This window comes from Pterocles gutturalis, unplaced genomic scaffold (assembly GCF_000699245.1).
Source record: "Pterocles gutturalis isolate BGI_N339 unplaced genomic scaffold, ASM69924v1 scaffold40038, whole genome shotgun sequence".
Taxonomy (NCBI): domain Eukaryota; kingdom Metazoa; phylum Chordata; class Aves; order Pterocliformes; family Pteroclidae; genus Pterocles; species Pterocles gutturalis.
This window is the reverse complement of record NW_010119484.1, coordinates 27,746-42,396: the sequence shown is the minus strand read 5'-3', so window position 1 is coordinate 42,396 and position 14,651 is coordinate 27,746. Positions and strand designations below refer to the sequence as shown.

Genomic DNA, 14,651 nt, shown 5'->3' with positions numbered 1-14,651 from the left:
GAAAAAAACCTTGAAAAACCCCAATAAAAAAAAAAAAAAAAAAAAATTGGAGCTGAATATTGAGAACTCAGTTTTAGGAATTTCTGCATCTTTTATTACAATAACACATACAAAAATATCATTCACTATGCTGCAGGTATACTTTGGGGAGGAGGACGACATTAGGAATGGAAAAAAGAAATATTAAAATTTTCTGAGAGACAAAAATAAAACATGGAATATTGGAGTTTTCTGTATGGCACTAGTTCCAAAGGTCACTCAACTCTGACTTCAACCATTAATTTTAATAGGAGAGTAAACAAACATAGTAGTGCCGTGAAGCTTAAAAATTATTGATTAGTAAATATACAGTAATACTAGACCGTAGCTATCCCAGATTTAATTTTGAGCTAGGAGGTATAAGAACAATCCACTTTTTCATTTTTTCTACATAATACAGAAAAATGTTAAGAGGTAACAATTAGAGATTAGTGAACCATTTATTCTGTTCTGCTCTCTTGTTATAGAAACATATTAACTGAGGCTGCTTCTCTAGTCAAGAGGTAAAAGTCATCCTAGAATAGTCTTCATTACATCTTAGAAAAACAGTTATTATTCAGAGGAGAAGCAGACATTTGACAGATAACTTGCAAATGGAGAGAGAAGGAACAGGAAAAATCAAGTAACCTAATTATAAGAACATTGTGGAGTACTCTAATGTACAAAGACCAAATTTTTCTTACCTCAAGAATAGGTCTCATTATTTCAGCTGTAGTACCACCTTGTTTTTCACAAAACTTATAAAACGCCTCAAGATAAGACTACATGAAAGAAGAAGAGAAATATTTTAAATGCTACTTAAGACCTGGAACAGCACAGCACATAGTCATGAACCTCATCTTTAAACAGTTCTATTAACTTTGATAATTCCATCTCTGAATTTAGATTCGAGTATTTGCTTAATTACTTTGCTGGATTGAAAGTTAAATTATTAATATGACAATATCTTGTTATTACAATATGGGTTCATATATGTTTTCAAAAGTTGTTGTAGGACAGGTATTATGTTTTCTTTGCTCTCTGAAGAAGGAACTTCTTGAGATTCATTGAGCTTCCACTGCATAACAAGCAGATGGCTGAAGGAAACTCTACATTTATAGTGTGGAGGAGGGGATTTGGGAATATGCCACGGCTGTTGGGCCAGCACTGTGAGGATACACAAACTAATCCCTAGTATTCTACCCTAAACCCTGGATTAGGAAAGGACAGCAGACATAGCTTCTGTAATACTGGGCAGAGCCCTCCGGTCTATTAAGGATTCTGACCTTTGCACCCATTTCAAAATACATGTGCAGGAAAAACCCTAAATATCTCAGAGATTCTATTCCCCCTGCCTCTCACAAAATACTGTTTTAGGGAACATTTATGTTATCAAAATGCATTTGCTACAACTTCATACAATCTTGTTAAAAGAAGCTGCTGCTAACTATGCAATTAAGTGAATTTTAAGTAGAGACATCTCGAGGGGGATCTGCTGCATGGGATTATGCATTAGGTTCTGTGTAGCGCTATCTGATAGTAGGACTGAAACATAATTGATCACATTGTCAGCAGAAGCAGAGGAGAAAGGATATGTTAATAATTTAGAAATGTTCACGGAATGATCCACCAGATACTTAAAAGATGAAAAAACAACAAAATAGATTTAAGAAGTGTAAATATGTGATCATCCACACAGGATATAAGAACCAAATCTGTATGTTACCAGATGTAAAAAAGAATGTCTGCTTTAGTAGTACTGTGAAAGAATTAAAATACTTGGGCATAACTGATGTTTCTCTGAATGAGAGGAAGTAGCAGAATATTTAAGAATCAAATATTGTTTATGGGAATTTATAAACATGGGAATTTATAAACATAATTTGTAAGACAAATATAAGAATTTTTTTCTTTCCCCCTAGTGCCATTAGATCACTGTAAGAATACTTCCTGCAGTCTAGGCCACCCACTGTGAAAGAAAGATAACAAAGGATTTTGAGAGAATGTGCCACGAGGAACCATTAACAGAATGAAATAAGTATAGCCCTTAAAGAGACCATCCTCAAAGTATTGACTTGTGTGCTAATATTTGTAAAGTACTTTGAAAATGCAAGGCACACATTAGATCCATATTCTCACAGCAGTGTGCTGTAGCAATGCTAAAGATAATTTTAAAAGGAATAAAATTATACAAAATCTTTAAGTAAGACACAGCTAGACTCAAAGCAATTGAGCAATTTTCAAATCACATCTACCTTTTATAAATAAGTGTTAGCCAAAAGCCTGTCTAGGCTCACTTAGAAACTAACAGTTCTGTGGCATTTGGTGGACAACTGAGTTATTCGTAAACAAATAGATTTGGATATTAGTCTGACATCTAAAGCATTAATGAGATACTAAATTAGAATTTGGATGCAGACCTAAAATTTGAAAACTATCCAAACAGTGGAGTAGAAATGAAAGGAACTGGATTTTATTCTTGAACTTGTCATCAACCAGTTGACCTGAGACAGCTTGCTTTATCTCACCATGCTTCTGTTTCCCCATCCCTAAAACAGGGTTAATGATACTGACCTCCTTTTCTGAGACAGTTTGAAAAAACCCAAGTATTATAGTTACATTGCAAGAACTTGCCTTGTACAGTTTGTTGCGCATAATTTCAATGTTCATTTCATCCAGGTCATTTTCAGACAAGCAGTCTTGAAAGAAAGCAGCTGAAAGCAGAATTTATTATATTGCAGTATGAATTGACATGCTGATAATATGTATCTCTTGTCTATTGCCCTTCACCAGTTTTGAGCAAGGATCTGAGGTTTCTGTTGTACAAGAAAGAGTGATATAACAGAGGGGAAGAGAAATTCTCTTGATTTTCCCCTTATCCTCCTACTCCTTCCTTTTAATGAGAATCTGCTGTGAAGGGAATCAATCAGTGCTGCAGCCAGAGTCCACATCTCCAGAGAGAACCAGATGAGAAATGCTAATGAAAGCCCTAATCTTCTCTGAAGTATATGGTTTGGGTATTAGGGAGATTTTCTAGTGAGGAACATGAAAGATAATTTTTGTCTTAAATCACGTGAGTATTCCGCAATTGTTCAGGAGAATCCTCTTTCCTATTTTCCCTCTTCCTCTTTGGGTATGTCTTTATGGGGGAAAGGCAACAGGTTGACACTAGTAAGGGGCACAAGCCTTGACCTTGACTATCTGTGCTTCCAGGTCCTCTGCAGAACTGGCTGAAGAGCAAGCTTTTGAACAGGGAGGCAGAGGATGAAGTTCATTTGTGCAGCTGGACTGCTTAAAAATACTGTATTCATAACCAACAAAAGTATGTCGCTCCCTCAGTGTTCCTCAGCTTTGTCAGTGGGACGGGCCAGTGCTGCCTGATAGAGAGCGTTGTCTCGGACAGGGAGATGGTGTTTAAAGAGAGCATGTGAGCCTGGCTGTGTTTTGTGATCTTCTCCCTTCGTACTCTCCCAGCATCCAGTTTTTGGAGGGACAATATCAGAGGATATAGCTCTGACAGTTCCCTTTAGTATCTCTTTGTGGATCCATTGACTGCGAATTTGTTCCATCTTTTTAAAATCTGACACTACTCTCTGGTTTTACAAACTTGTTTAGCGGAAAAGAATTGCAGAAATTTACTACCAGCTCTATTAAAAAAAAAAAAAAAAAGTTTTATTTTACCTGTTTTAAAATTAGCTTTCTGCTGGGATTTGGTCTTCTAAACGATTTGGTAAGCAAATCTTTTTGGTGTGGTTTGGTTTGGTTCGGTTCGCAGCTCCCTGCGGACAAACCAGTGCCCTCAGGACTTTGTAAACATTGTCCATCTCTCTCTTTAGCCTTGTCCTCTCCAAACTGCAGTCCAGCCTTTTCAGTTGGTCTGCACACGGCGGCGCTATCCCCTTCTCCATTTTAGCTGTCCTGCTCTGCACCTTCTCTGGTTTCACTGTGCAGGGTGTCAGTGCCCAGGTACTGGCGGCGGGGGCTGCAGGGTGACCTCTGTGAGGAGAGGCCAGGGCTGCCCCGTGCCGGACACAGCCGGTTCCAGCCGGCATCAACGGACCCACCATGGGGCACGGCTGAGCCCTTCAGCCAAGCTGGTGGTGTCTCTGGGAAAATATATTTAAGAAAGGGCAAAAAACACTGGATGTAGATAGGAGGAGGGTAAAAAAAATTAAGAAACACCAAAGTCAGAGAAGGAGGAGGAGTGGCTCCATGGCACTGGAGCAGGCACTCCCTGCCGCCTGCGGAGGATCTGCGCTGGAGCAGATGCTCCCGACAGGAACTGCAGCCTATGGAGAGCCCATACTGGAGCAGGGGATAAGTGTGAGGAGGAAAAATCTGCCTAGAGAAACAGCCGTGGATGAACTGTGAAGTGCCCCCGCTCCTTCTGCTGCCCGTTGCCTCTCCAAAGGGCCTGACGGCAGTAGCAGCAGGGGCTGAAGGAGAGGAGCCTGCAGGGAAGGAGTGGGAAAGGGGGGAGGAAAGGTGTTTTTCCCAAGTGTGTAGATGTTTGCTTCTTTCTGTTTGTTTACTTGTTTCCTAATGGCTGAACCAGTAACTAAATATATTCGTATTAAACAACAATAAATCAAGTTATTTTTCCCCGTGTTGAATCTGCTTTGCCTGCTGCAGTACTTGGTAGCTGATCTCAACCCACAGGCTCCTTTCCCCAGCCCCTCTGTAGCCCCCCGCCCCTACATTGTGCTGGAGGCGAGGGTTGAGTGAGTGGCTTGGGGGGAGTTTGGGTCTGTCTGGGGCCAACCTGCCACACCTTCTTGAGAAGCAGAACCCAATCCACTCACAGTGCTCCGGATGAGGGCACACAGTGGTTTCATTTATGTTCAAATCCTTCCAGTTCTATCTTATTCTCAGTACCCTTCGCAGCAGTGCCCCACGCCTGGTTAGTTTTTGCTTGTTCATGTTGGTTGCTCCAGCACATTGAGCAGAATTTCATCTCAATTTCAGAATGCAACATTACAAAGCCTCGCCCTGTTTTGCTTTTAGATTTAGTTCTTCAAAATAGGGATTTTCTCTGTTTTTGCATCATACCCAAATCCCAAGAGGGAATCCTGGCTCTACCACATCTAATATTTATTAGCAACTGTCTGCTTCTTGATCTTTAGTGAGGGATAGGCAAGATTTCATCTTACATTTTTTAGTTATAGATGCAGGTGTTGAAATAAAAATCTAGATGCTCTAAATCAGCAGCTACTTTGGGTATAAAAGATATTGAGTAGCAGGTTTTCTTTGTGCCTACTACCCAAAGTTGATATAGAAGCTGTTGATAAATGTTACTAGAAAATGTCCTGAAAACCATTTCAGAAGTGCTTGATCCACACGTCATGTTTTGTATTACCAAAACACAGCATACCCAGTGGAAAACATGCTCCTCCATCTGAGATATTCTTAACAATACAGGATGAGTAGTTTCAAGAAGCAAATAAGAAATAATTTAGGGTTCCTACCTAATGGTGTGTCAACCAAAATTGCATTGAACAACTCGGTGGGGTTTGAGGCAATGCTGACTGCTTCCATTTGCTCAAAACTCCCCAGTGGATGGCACTTGGGAACAAGTTCAGCTATGGGCCGCTGATGTAGTGTGCCAGTTATTAAAAGAATTACGTTGTCAATCATATAGCTGTATCTGTATTTGAAAGAAAAAGCAAAAGAAATTAACCTTATCTTTGCAAGGAATTTTCCTTTGAAAAAATACGAACCCCAAACTTCTGAAAATTAATAGTAATACTAAAGTCAGAAATGACCACAGTATTCACAGGTTTGTACATTCATTCTGTGTCAATGTCTTATCAAAAACATACAGAAGTTTAAATAGCAAGTAGGTAACACACAGTTTTAATTTTAAATGCATGACTAAGTTTGGGAAAGAGACACTTTTAAAGATGGGGAAATTGAAACATGAATATAATAACCATAACATCTGTGACAAGTGACAAATGAGTGGTATCGAAAAGTAAATCTCCTAAGCTAGCAGCTTCTCTAGTTTGGGATTTTGTTATTTCATATGGACCATCTGGACAGAGAAGTGCCTGGGAGCCTCAGCACTAAACCTGCAGAGTTTGTGGATGGAGCAATCTTAGGGCTTTCTTCTCACTCAGCTTTAAACATCCTCCCGTGTGGAAAGTAAGAACAGGTTCTCACATGTTGCTTCTTTATTGCTAAAAGTTTTATTTTCTAGAAGTTTTCTATCAGCTTCTTACTAGTTTTACTGTCAGAGAGGCTGATGTGAGTTTTGTCAGTGACTTGGAAACGTGAAAGCTATTCCCTTGGGATGCTTATAAGAAGGAGGCTAGCCTTCAGCTTGCGTTGTTGATTCAGAACACAGCTAGAGACACATAGGGATTAATACTATCTCACACGAAATCTGGGAGGGGGCTCAGGGACCTGGTGAAATGCAGTTCAATGATTTACTAATTGTATTAAATATCTTAAAATAGTGTCTCCATTATTAAATAATAGTAGTGTGCAGAGATTGTGTGTATACATGTACACATGCATGTCAATGAGCGTAAGAAAAGAGCTGCCATAATTTTCATTTTTTCACTTTCATTTCTCTGAAGTAAAATGTAAACATCGTATGCCTCAGGTCAAGGCTGTCCTAGGGCAGTCTTTAAGATCCTGTTGATATATTTGCCTGAAACTGGTCAGCTATACTTGACCCCCCCCAAAAAAAAGAAAGAAAAAAAAAAAGGTACTTTGTTTTGCTGTTATGGTAAAAATACTCCTGATAAATATACTAAAAAATACTATGTTATATCCTGCTGACATTTCACTAATCGAGGTTGTTATACTGTTATAAAGCAGATCCTTGTTTTTAATGTTGTCTAAGCCATTCATTGACAAGTTTTATCTATTTATAACAGTATTGAGATCAGAACTTTCTCTTCATCTGGCATCAAACAGAACTTGTATTTTTTAAAAAGTTATTTGGATCTAAGTATCTTGCTATGCAGAACATAAAGTGTTTCTAGTTTTAATGTTCAAATGGTATTAAAAGTATAGCAGGTGTATGATGTGTTGTCTTTACCCCTCTAAAAAAAGCCTAGAACTTGCCAGATGCCTAGAATTTAAATCACTGCCCTGTACATCATGAAATTGCTAATCTTGCATGAGTCATCCCCACAAACTTTGGTTTTGCAAATTCTCTGACTTAAATGATATCTGAAAATTATAACCATTTTTCTCAGTCTCTACCTGCCACTGTACACAGAAAAAAATCTGCCTGTGTTCTTTAAAATAAGTAGTTGCAAAGATAGCAGCTCTTCATATATATTTTTTCAGAACTTATACTAGCAAATAAAGTATGTAAGTGTTGCAGTATAAAACTAATTTTGCTATTTTTGAAACTTCATAGAAATTCAAGTGCGATGTGTTTACAGTTTTAACTTGTAGCTGTGCTTTTGCTTTGAGTCTATGTGGCAAGCTATGCGGTAACATTACTTACGTGATAAAATTCAGAAAAGTGGCAAGGGGTTCAAAAGCGTGGTTTCTAAAGTAATGAAATTCTGTGAGTAGTTTTGCTTTCAGTTTATCATCGATGGTGGAAATAGTGAGAGGGCCAGTTTCATTAGCCAAGAAGTTGCCATAGTCTGTAGTCTGTAGATGTAACTTCAGATCTGAAATTAGATTCAACAAAGATCGTGAGAATAAACTGTTATGTTGTCTACAAACCAAATAGAAAAACTTTAAAAATGCTAATTTCTAACATTATATTTTTGTATAAAGGGTCTGATCATACTCTGTTGAAAAGGTTTTGCCATAGATTTAGCATAGAGCAAATGCATAACTGCTGCAAATTTGTACTGCCTTCTACCAGTAGGACTGGCGTGGCACAGGAAAGCACAAGTAATTTACATCTTTGGTGGAAGTTACAGTGGCAACTTTAGTTTTGAGCCACACCAGGTACAGTGTTAATTGCTGCTGTCCCAAGCCTCTTCCCGATCAGGTTTGTTCAATGTCTTGATTTCTCTGATTTATTCAGGGCACCACTTTTGCACGACTATAACATGTCAGTCCTATGGACTGTTATGCATCAATAGGAATCATCCTCTAACTTCATTAAGATCTTAAATTTTCATATGAACCATTTAAAACTCCGGTAAGACTATAATCCTATGTTATCGGGCTGCTCAAAGAAGAGGAGAGACCACATCTTGCCTGGCTGAGATTCTGGGCTCCAAATGGCTTCTGCAATGGAGCACTTGAAAGGGAACAGTCACACTCTCTGAGCATTTCTGGTTTCGCTTTATCTGATTTGTGGCTGCTAAAGCCATAAATGGCTGCTAAATACCAGATCCTGAGAAGCTGTTCTAAAAACTTGGGTTATTGTGACATATTCTCTCTGAGCTCCCAACCCTGATAACTAAGGAAAGTGGGTTGATTAGACAACAAAGTCGAAAGAAACATTTGTAATATCAAAGAATTAATTTGTCAAATTTCCTCTGCTAGCTATTTTCCACTATGAGGCAAAAGTAAGGATTTGGATCAGTTCTTAGTGTTCAAAGCAGTTTAACATTTCCTTTTAGAAAAGCCCCTGCTATATTGCATAATTATGTTCAAAGGCTATATTAAAACTACTGTAAATTATAGATTGGGATAATGTTATATGGTTAGGGCATTCATAATGATTAGATTTCCAGATAAAATTTGAAGTGATATTCAAGGAAAAGGACAGCAACACTCCCACTGACTGAAAAAAAAAGGTGTACCTAAAAGGGAAGTTAATATTATCAAGGTGTGCATTTATCAGTTTAATAGCTACTCTTTCCTAATTCCCCGTGTCTCTACTTTCTTAGTATGCAATAAGGTTGCCTACACTGAGACTTAAAGCGAAAGAACTGGTACATTGCAAATTCAAACTCCTACATCTAGCACTCTAGCTTACTGAGATAGATAACCCTCAGAGTTTTCTATGCAGTTTAGCTGCCACTCGAGCTCATTTTAGCCATTACATCAACAGAATCTTGTCTAGGACAGCCTTACTCAGGTAGCTGTCTGGAACAGTTAGCATTTCTGTAGGATCTTCCTGCAATATACTGAATTTAAGCTGGCAGTGTAAACTGATTGCTTCTTAAAATTATATAGGTTGTCACCAAACTGTTGTCAAAAGAAGGCAGAGGTAGTTGGTCTTTCAATGGTCAGAGCCAGATACTAGGAAGTGGTCATAGTTTCAGTACAGGCTTCCATGTAGGAAAAAGAAAGAGAATCCAAATATGAAAAAAGAAAAGCACTTAATTCAAGAAAGAGAGAAAGGTAAGAAAGATTAAGAGATAAGCAAAAATGCTGAATTGTACCCAGAAATTAGTCTAAATATGTAAGACTAACTTTAAAAAAAATCACTAATATTTTCATATCACGTGTACTCTTCCAATGAAAAATGATTTTTACTTTCTCTTTTTATTGAAAAGGTAAAAATACTTGGCATATGGTGTGTTTAGATAATACTACCTCATTACATGCACAGAGCTGAATTCCAGCTTTCCTCAATTCCTTTTCAGATGAACCACTGATATCTACCTTGAGTCACACTCTGTGACTTTCAGAGGCTTAGTACCTAAAGCAGACTTCAAAAGCCAAATATCAACCTCAAGTATTGACCGTCCTGAAGCATGTTTAACGTCATCATGAGATGAACAGAAACCAAACCCAAATGTTTGAGAGTAGTTTGACAAGACTGTGCTAACATTCCTCAGTTCTCTTATTGACTGAGTGCCTTCAAAATCCATGCCCGAAAGTAAAGCATGAAAAATATTAGCTGTAACACATCAAATAGCCCCACCTGGCTCTCAGAAGCTATGGAGGAAATACTATGCCCAGGAATATTGGATTTATGACCCTGTCACTTCCACAGCCTGCTTTAGAGAAGTATTTTTTCTAAATGTCAGCATGCATACTGTATGTGTAAGAAACAATATTCAAATCTATCCCATGGCTTTGGCCAAAACAATTGAGAAAAGTCATCCACAAGCTACAATAGCATATAATATCAATCAGGAATGTCATAACCAGAGTTCACACCATGACAGAGTTCAGTGCAGCTCGGAGACTGCACTGCTGGTCTTACATCATGATATTCCCTTGGCTGTTGGCATAAGTAAAACCTGGGGACTAGCACAGTCAGTTAATGTGACCTGATGTCCTGGCAGGAGTAGATGGCTGAGCATTACAGGGGCTTCAGACATTCCCATTCTCCAAAACTTTTTTAGGGATGGTAGCTGCTTCTTTTCTCAGGGGCTCTTGGAGACCTAAACAAGACCCTGGGCTTTTCACAGCATGTCCACAAGATCCCTAGGAAAGAAAATTATTGTATTTCAGCTGTCACTATTGTTGCCATCCATCTGCATCATGTGTTTCCTCATACAATTATATGCAGGAAAATAATATGTAGGAAATATATGACTTTAAATAATGTGATTTTAAATCACATTATTTTAGTCACAATTGAACAGCAATCAAACACAATCTTTAGTATGTCTAAAGGGAATTAATGCACAGAGGGAGACTGGTTAAGATGAACACAGGAATGATGCTGATCAGGAAGGAGTATTGAAAGAATTTGAACAAAGCATTAACCTGGTCTCTCAGCATCAAGGACACGGAGTCTAGTCTGACTCCTCATTTGACAGCCAGCTACCCCCAGATTTCAGTTACACTGTTATTTCAGCCACCCCATACTGGCGTGTCCTGGCACTGGCAAGTTAAGTGAACTTATTTCAGTTGGTAGGAGCAGAGCTGGGCTGCTTGTCCTTCTGTGACCTAGTCGGCCTTCTAGAGAGAGTCAGTCTTTCTATCCCGCAAGGAAGCAAGGGAAGAATAAAGCACTGAACTGAACACTGCCCCCCTTCCCCCTGGCCCCCTATACTCTACTTCAAAGACTGTCAGCAGGGTTCTTTTGGGGATCCCACTCCCCTGAAACATGACGTAGGGCCAAAAGTAGCATGCTGCATTGCAGAGGTTTCAGCCGGTGTTGCAGCCCAAAAGGTTGCTCCATGGAAATTATAATAATTCAAACAAGCCCAAAAGGATGTCTAAGTTAAGGTGAAGTCCTTTTCTTCTCTCTGTGTGGCCCTGAATTGAGAGGGCACAGTGGTATCGTAAGTCAGTTAGCATCCTCCTTTTTTTCTTTCCCTCTCACTGTTGTACTTACTCTGTGCTTATCGAGCAGATGTAAAGCACTAACCTGCAGGGTTTTTTTTGTGGTTCTTCTGTACTGACATTATGGTTTCCCCTCTAGAGATATCAAAACCACTTTGAAATTAAAAGATCTTTTTGATTCTATTTATGGGTTACTTGGGGTGGTTTTGATTTTATTTCAGAGTGTTTGTTTTAGCATATTTATAATATTTTTAACTTAGGCCCGTTTTTGTGGTGTGGTGCTATGCCACAGAATGCAGAATGGGGTGCATTTATTACCTTTTAATGTGAAGACATGGATGGAAGGCACTGCTGGAAAAGCACAATAGTACTGCAATACAAATCCACATGCTGGATCTTTTCATTGGAAACAAAATACAATGTATGCATAAAGCTCCATTTTTTACTGTAGAGGTAAGGGTCTGTGGTTTTGGTGCTCTGTATACTCATGGTGCCAGTTCAGTATTACAGCATCCTGTATGTGCAGCGAGATAAGTGTATTTAGCCTCACGTGCAAATCCAATACATCTCATATTTTCATTGTAAGTAATACATTTGGTAGATAACTGATGAGAATTTGTTAGCTGTCTAAAATAAGTAGAAAATGTTACAATGGAGAAAAAGATGTAGCTGAACAGAGAAAAAAGGGAAGTATTAGTGGGTAGTGGAGATGTGCTTGTAGATGGGTAGATGAAGGCTGCTGCTTCTGTTGCTGAAACAATTTGCATTCTAAAATTGAATGAACATTAGAATAAGGTTCAAAAATTTTAAAAGTGATTGTTCTTTATAATATAAATCTTACTTAGAAAAGGAATTTATCTCTGCATTGTGATGTCCATCTGTTGCATGCTCTTAGTAATGTTGAAAGTTTATATATCTCAGAAATATGGTTGTAAATAACTTTCTTGTATCATGACTTAAAATTTACACAATTTTTCTTAACTATTCTTAACATGAGCAAGTATTCTTCTAGCAATGGCGAGGGAAATCCTTTTTTCTTGTATGTTTTTTAAAATATGTAAACCTGTGTATTTTCTTCTTATTCAAAAGTAACCAGGACTTTTTTTTCTTCGTGGAGCCTTTGATGACATCATTTGTTGTGCTCCTCTGCAGAGACAAGTGGAGGAAGAGCAAGTTTTAATAATGCCATTGTTCTGTCCTTTGTGTTTTTTATAAATGTTTGAAGCTCTGTTACCTTTTTCTGAAGTCTGTATACTCATGAAGCAGGACTTTTTGACTTAAACAATTAATTAAATCATAGAATCATAGAATCATAGAATGGTTTGGGTTGGAAAGGACCTTAAAGATTGTCTCGCTCCAACTCCCCTGCCATGGGCAGGGACACCTCCCACTAGCCCAGGTTGCTCAAAGCCTCATCCAGCCTGGCCTTGAACACCTCCAGGGATGGGGTATCTACAACTTCCCTGGGCAACCTCTTCCAGTGTCTCACCACCCTCACAGGAAAAAACTTCCTCCTAATATCCAATCTAAATCTACCCTCTTTCAGCTTAAACCCATTACCCCTCATCCTCTCACTACACTCCCTGATCAGGAGTCCCCATCTCTCCTGTAGCCCCTTGAAGCACTGGAAGGCTGCTATAAGGTCTCCCTGGAACCTTCTCTTCTCCAGGCTGAACAACCCCAACTCTCAGTGTGTCCTCCTAGAGGAGGTGCTCCAGCCTCCTGATCATCTTTGTGGCCCTATATATGTCAAATACAGTGTCAAGAGTGTCTGTAGTCTTTAAGTTGCATAGATCACAACTACTGCTACAAATAGGCTACAGAAACTGTTGATTTAGTCCAGCTGATACAAGGAATAGATTTCAGTTCTCAGAGTAAGTGTATACACGTGTTCTGTGTGTCGAAACTGCTGTTGTATGAATTGGGGAGCTGATACAGCCCTCCAGCTTATCAGCTGAAGTAGGTACATGCACTTGGTCAGTTAAATAGTCTTTAGATCCCATTGACTCTACTGACAATCTCTTCTTTAACTATGAAAGGAACTTTATCCTGCTGACAGGCAAATACCTACATGGATCTATTTAAATGTAGTTGCTTTAATCTGCAAGATGAATAGCAAGCAACCTTCCCAGGCTTACATTGTTATTATATTAATAGTTTAGACAGCCTCAAAACTCCATTGTGTGTGAGAATCATCAGGTTCTGCACTTTCCATTTCCCCGAATGCATTACTGCTTGCACAAAGCAACCAGTGCTTGAAACAGAGTGAGCTCATTATTCCTCCTCATTTCTTTTACAAAGTAATGCAATATACTGCATGTTATACAAATTATTTCAGTGTACAGTCATAGGTTTTATTTTGGAGTCAGGGAAAGAAACTTCAACTTCCTTTAGAAAGGTGATTTTTTCTGCTCAATTTTTTTTCCTGACAAGTGTCTAGAGGTGTGTCATATGATTCTTTGTACAAGTCTGTCTTCATCAGGCTGTGACCAGTCTTGGCCACAGAATGGTGTTTTGGAAACTGGTGTGTGTTCTCATTATTACTGTGGCAAAGTCACCTTGAAAAAAAGATTTTTTTTTTTTTTTTGTAATCTTGAGAATAGTTCAGTTTTATCTTTGTGAAGTCTAGTTTTCTCTTCCTGGTAAGTAGAATGTCCCCCACTGCCCTAAAACTTGTGAAGTAATAAAGTTCTAAAATTATATCTTTTATAGAGAAACTCTGAGCCAAATGGTAAGCTTTTAATAAGATTTTGGAAACTATTTTATCCAGCTGAAATGATATGAAACTTCTATACCTGAACAGTTCTATAGCATGGTTAAAATCTGTGAGAAGGTTATCAGTCTCCATAGGAACTCTAGGGATGAGATTTCCAAACCTTATCTGTAAACTAGAAAATCTCATCCTTTGGATTGCTTTGCAAATCACAGTCTGTACAATCCTAGGGTCATTTCTGTGCAAAGCTATTAACTTAAATATGAGAACAGTTCTTCAAAGGACATCAGGGTTATCGCTGTTTTTTAAGATAAGCTTTCAATACCTTTTACCTTCTTTCTTCAAAACTCTGAGCAACAGTATGTCTTCCTAAAGAAAATAAACCAGCAGACTTACCTTCTAATGTCTCACACTGTGCTAAATTGACATAGTCCGCACTTGTCAAGATCCCAGCTTTGAACCCTCGGACCAGACCCTCCAAGTAGCCATGGTCCACATTGAAGTAAAACTCTGAGTATCCTGGCATGGAGAAAAGGAGTTTCAGTCTCTCTGCTGGATACTTGATGGTACTGAATATGTGCCACCAACTGTTTTCCTTCTTTGTAGAAGGAGTGACAAATAGTCACTGATTTCCTGCCAGCCTATGATTTTGTTTTACCAGCTGGTTTCTTCCTGTTTCTTGCTCCCAGTGTAGCTCCAGTATAGTTGATGCTTACACAACAGCCAGCCAGCAAATCCAACTCCCTCCTGTCAGAGCCAGAAAATGAACATATTATTGTTGAAAGAGAAGCCAAAAAGGAAGTATAAG

At 38.7% G+C, this 14,651-nt stretch overlaps 1 protein-coding gene across 1 annotated transcript in view; it reads right to left on the bottom strand.

Moving 5' to 3' along the window:
* LOC104464027 (V-type proton ATPase subunit d 2) overlaps nucleotides 1-14,434 on the bottom strand; it is a 19,892-nt gene extending 5,458 nt beyond the window's left edge. The window contains exons 1-5 of the mRNA XM_010076586.1: nucleotides 14,240-14,434; nucleotides 7,481-7,652; nucleotides 5,484-5,662; nucleotides 2,653-2,732; nucleotides 723-800 (exon numbers count right to left, since the gene is read on the bottom strand). Of these exons, the coding sequence (XP_010074888.1) occupies nucleotides 723-800; nucleotides 2,653-2,732; nucleotides 5,484-5,662; nucleotides 7,481-7,652; nucleotides 14,240-14,369 (639 nt within the window). The 5' untranslated portion in view covers nucleotides 14,370-14,434. The remainder of the gene's footprint in view (nucleotides 1-722; nucleotides 801-2,652; nucleotides 2,733-5,483; nucleotides 5,663-7,480; nucleotides 7,653-14,239) is intronic.
* Nucleotides 14,435-14,651: the final 217 nt, after the last annotated feature.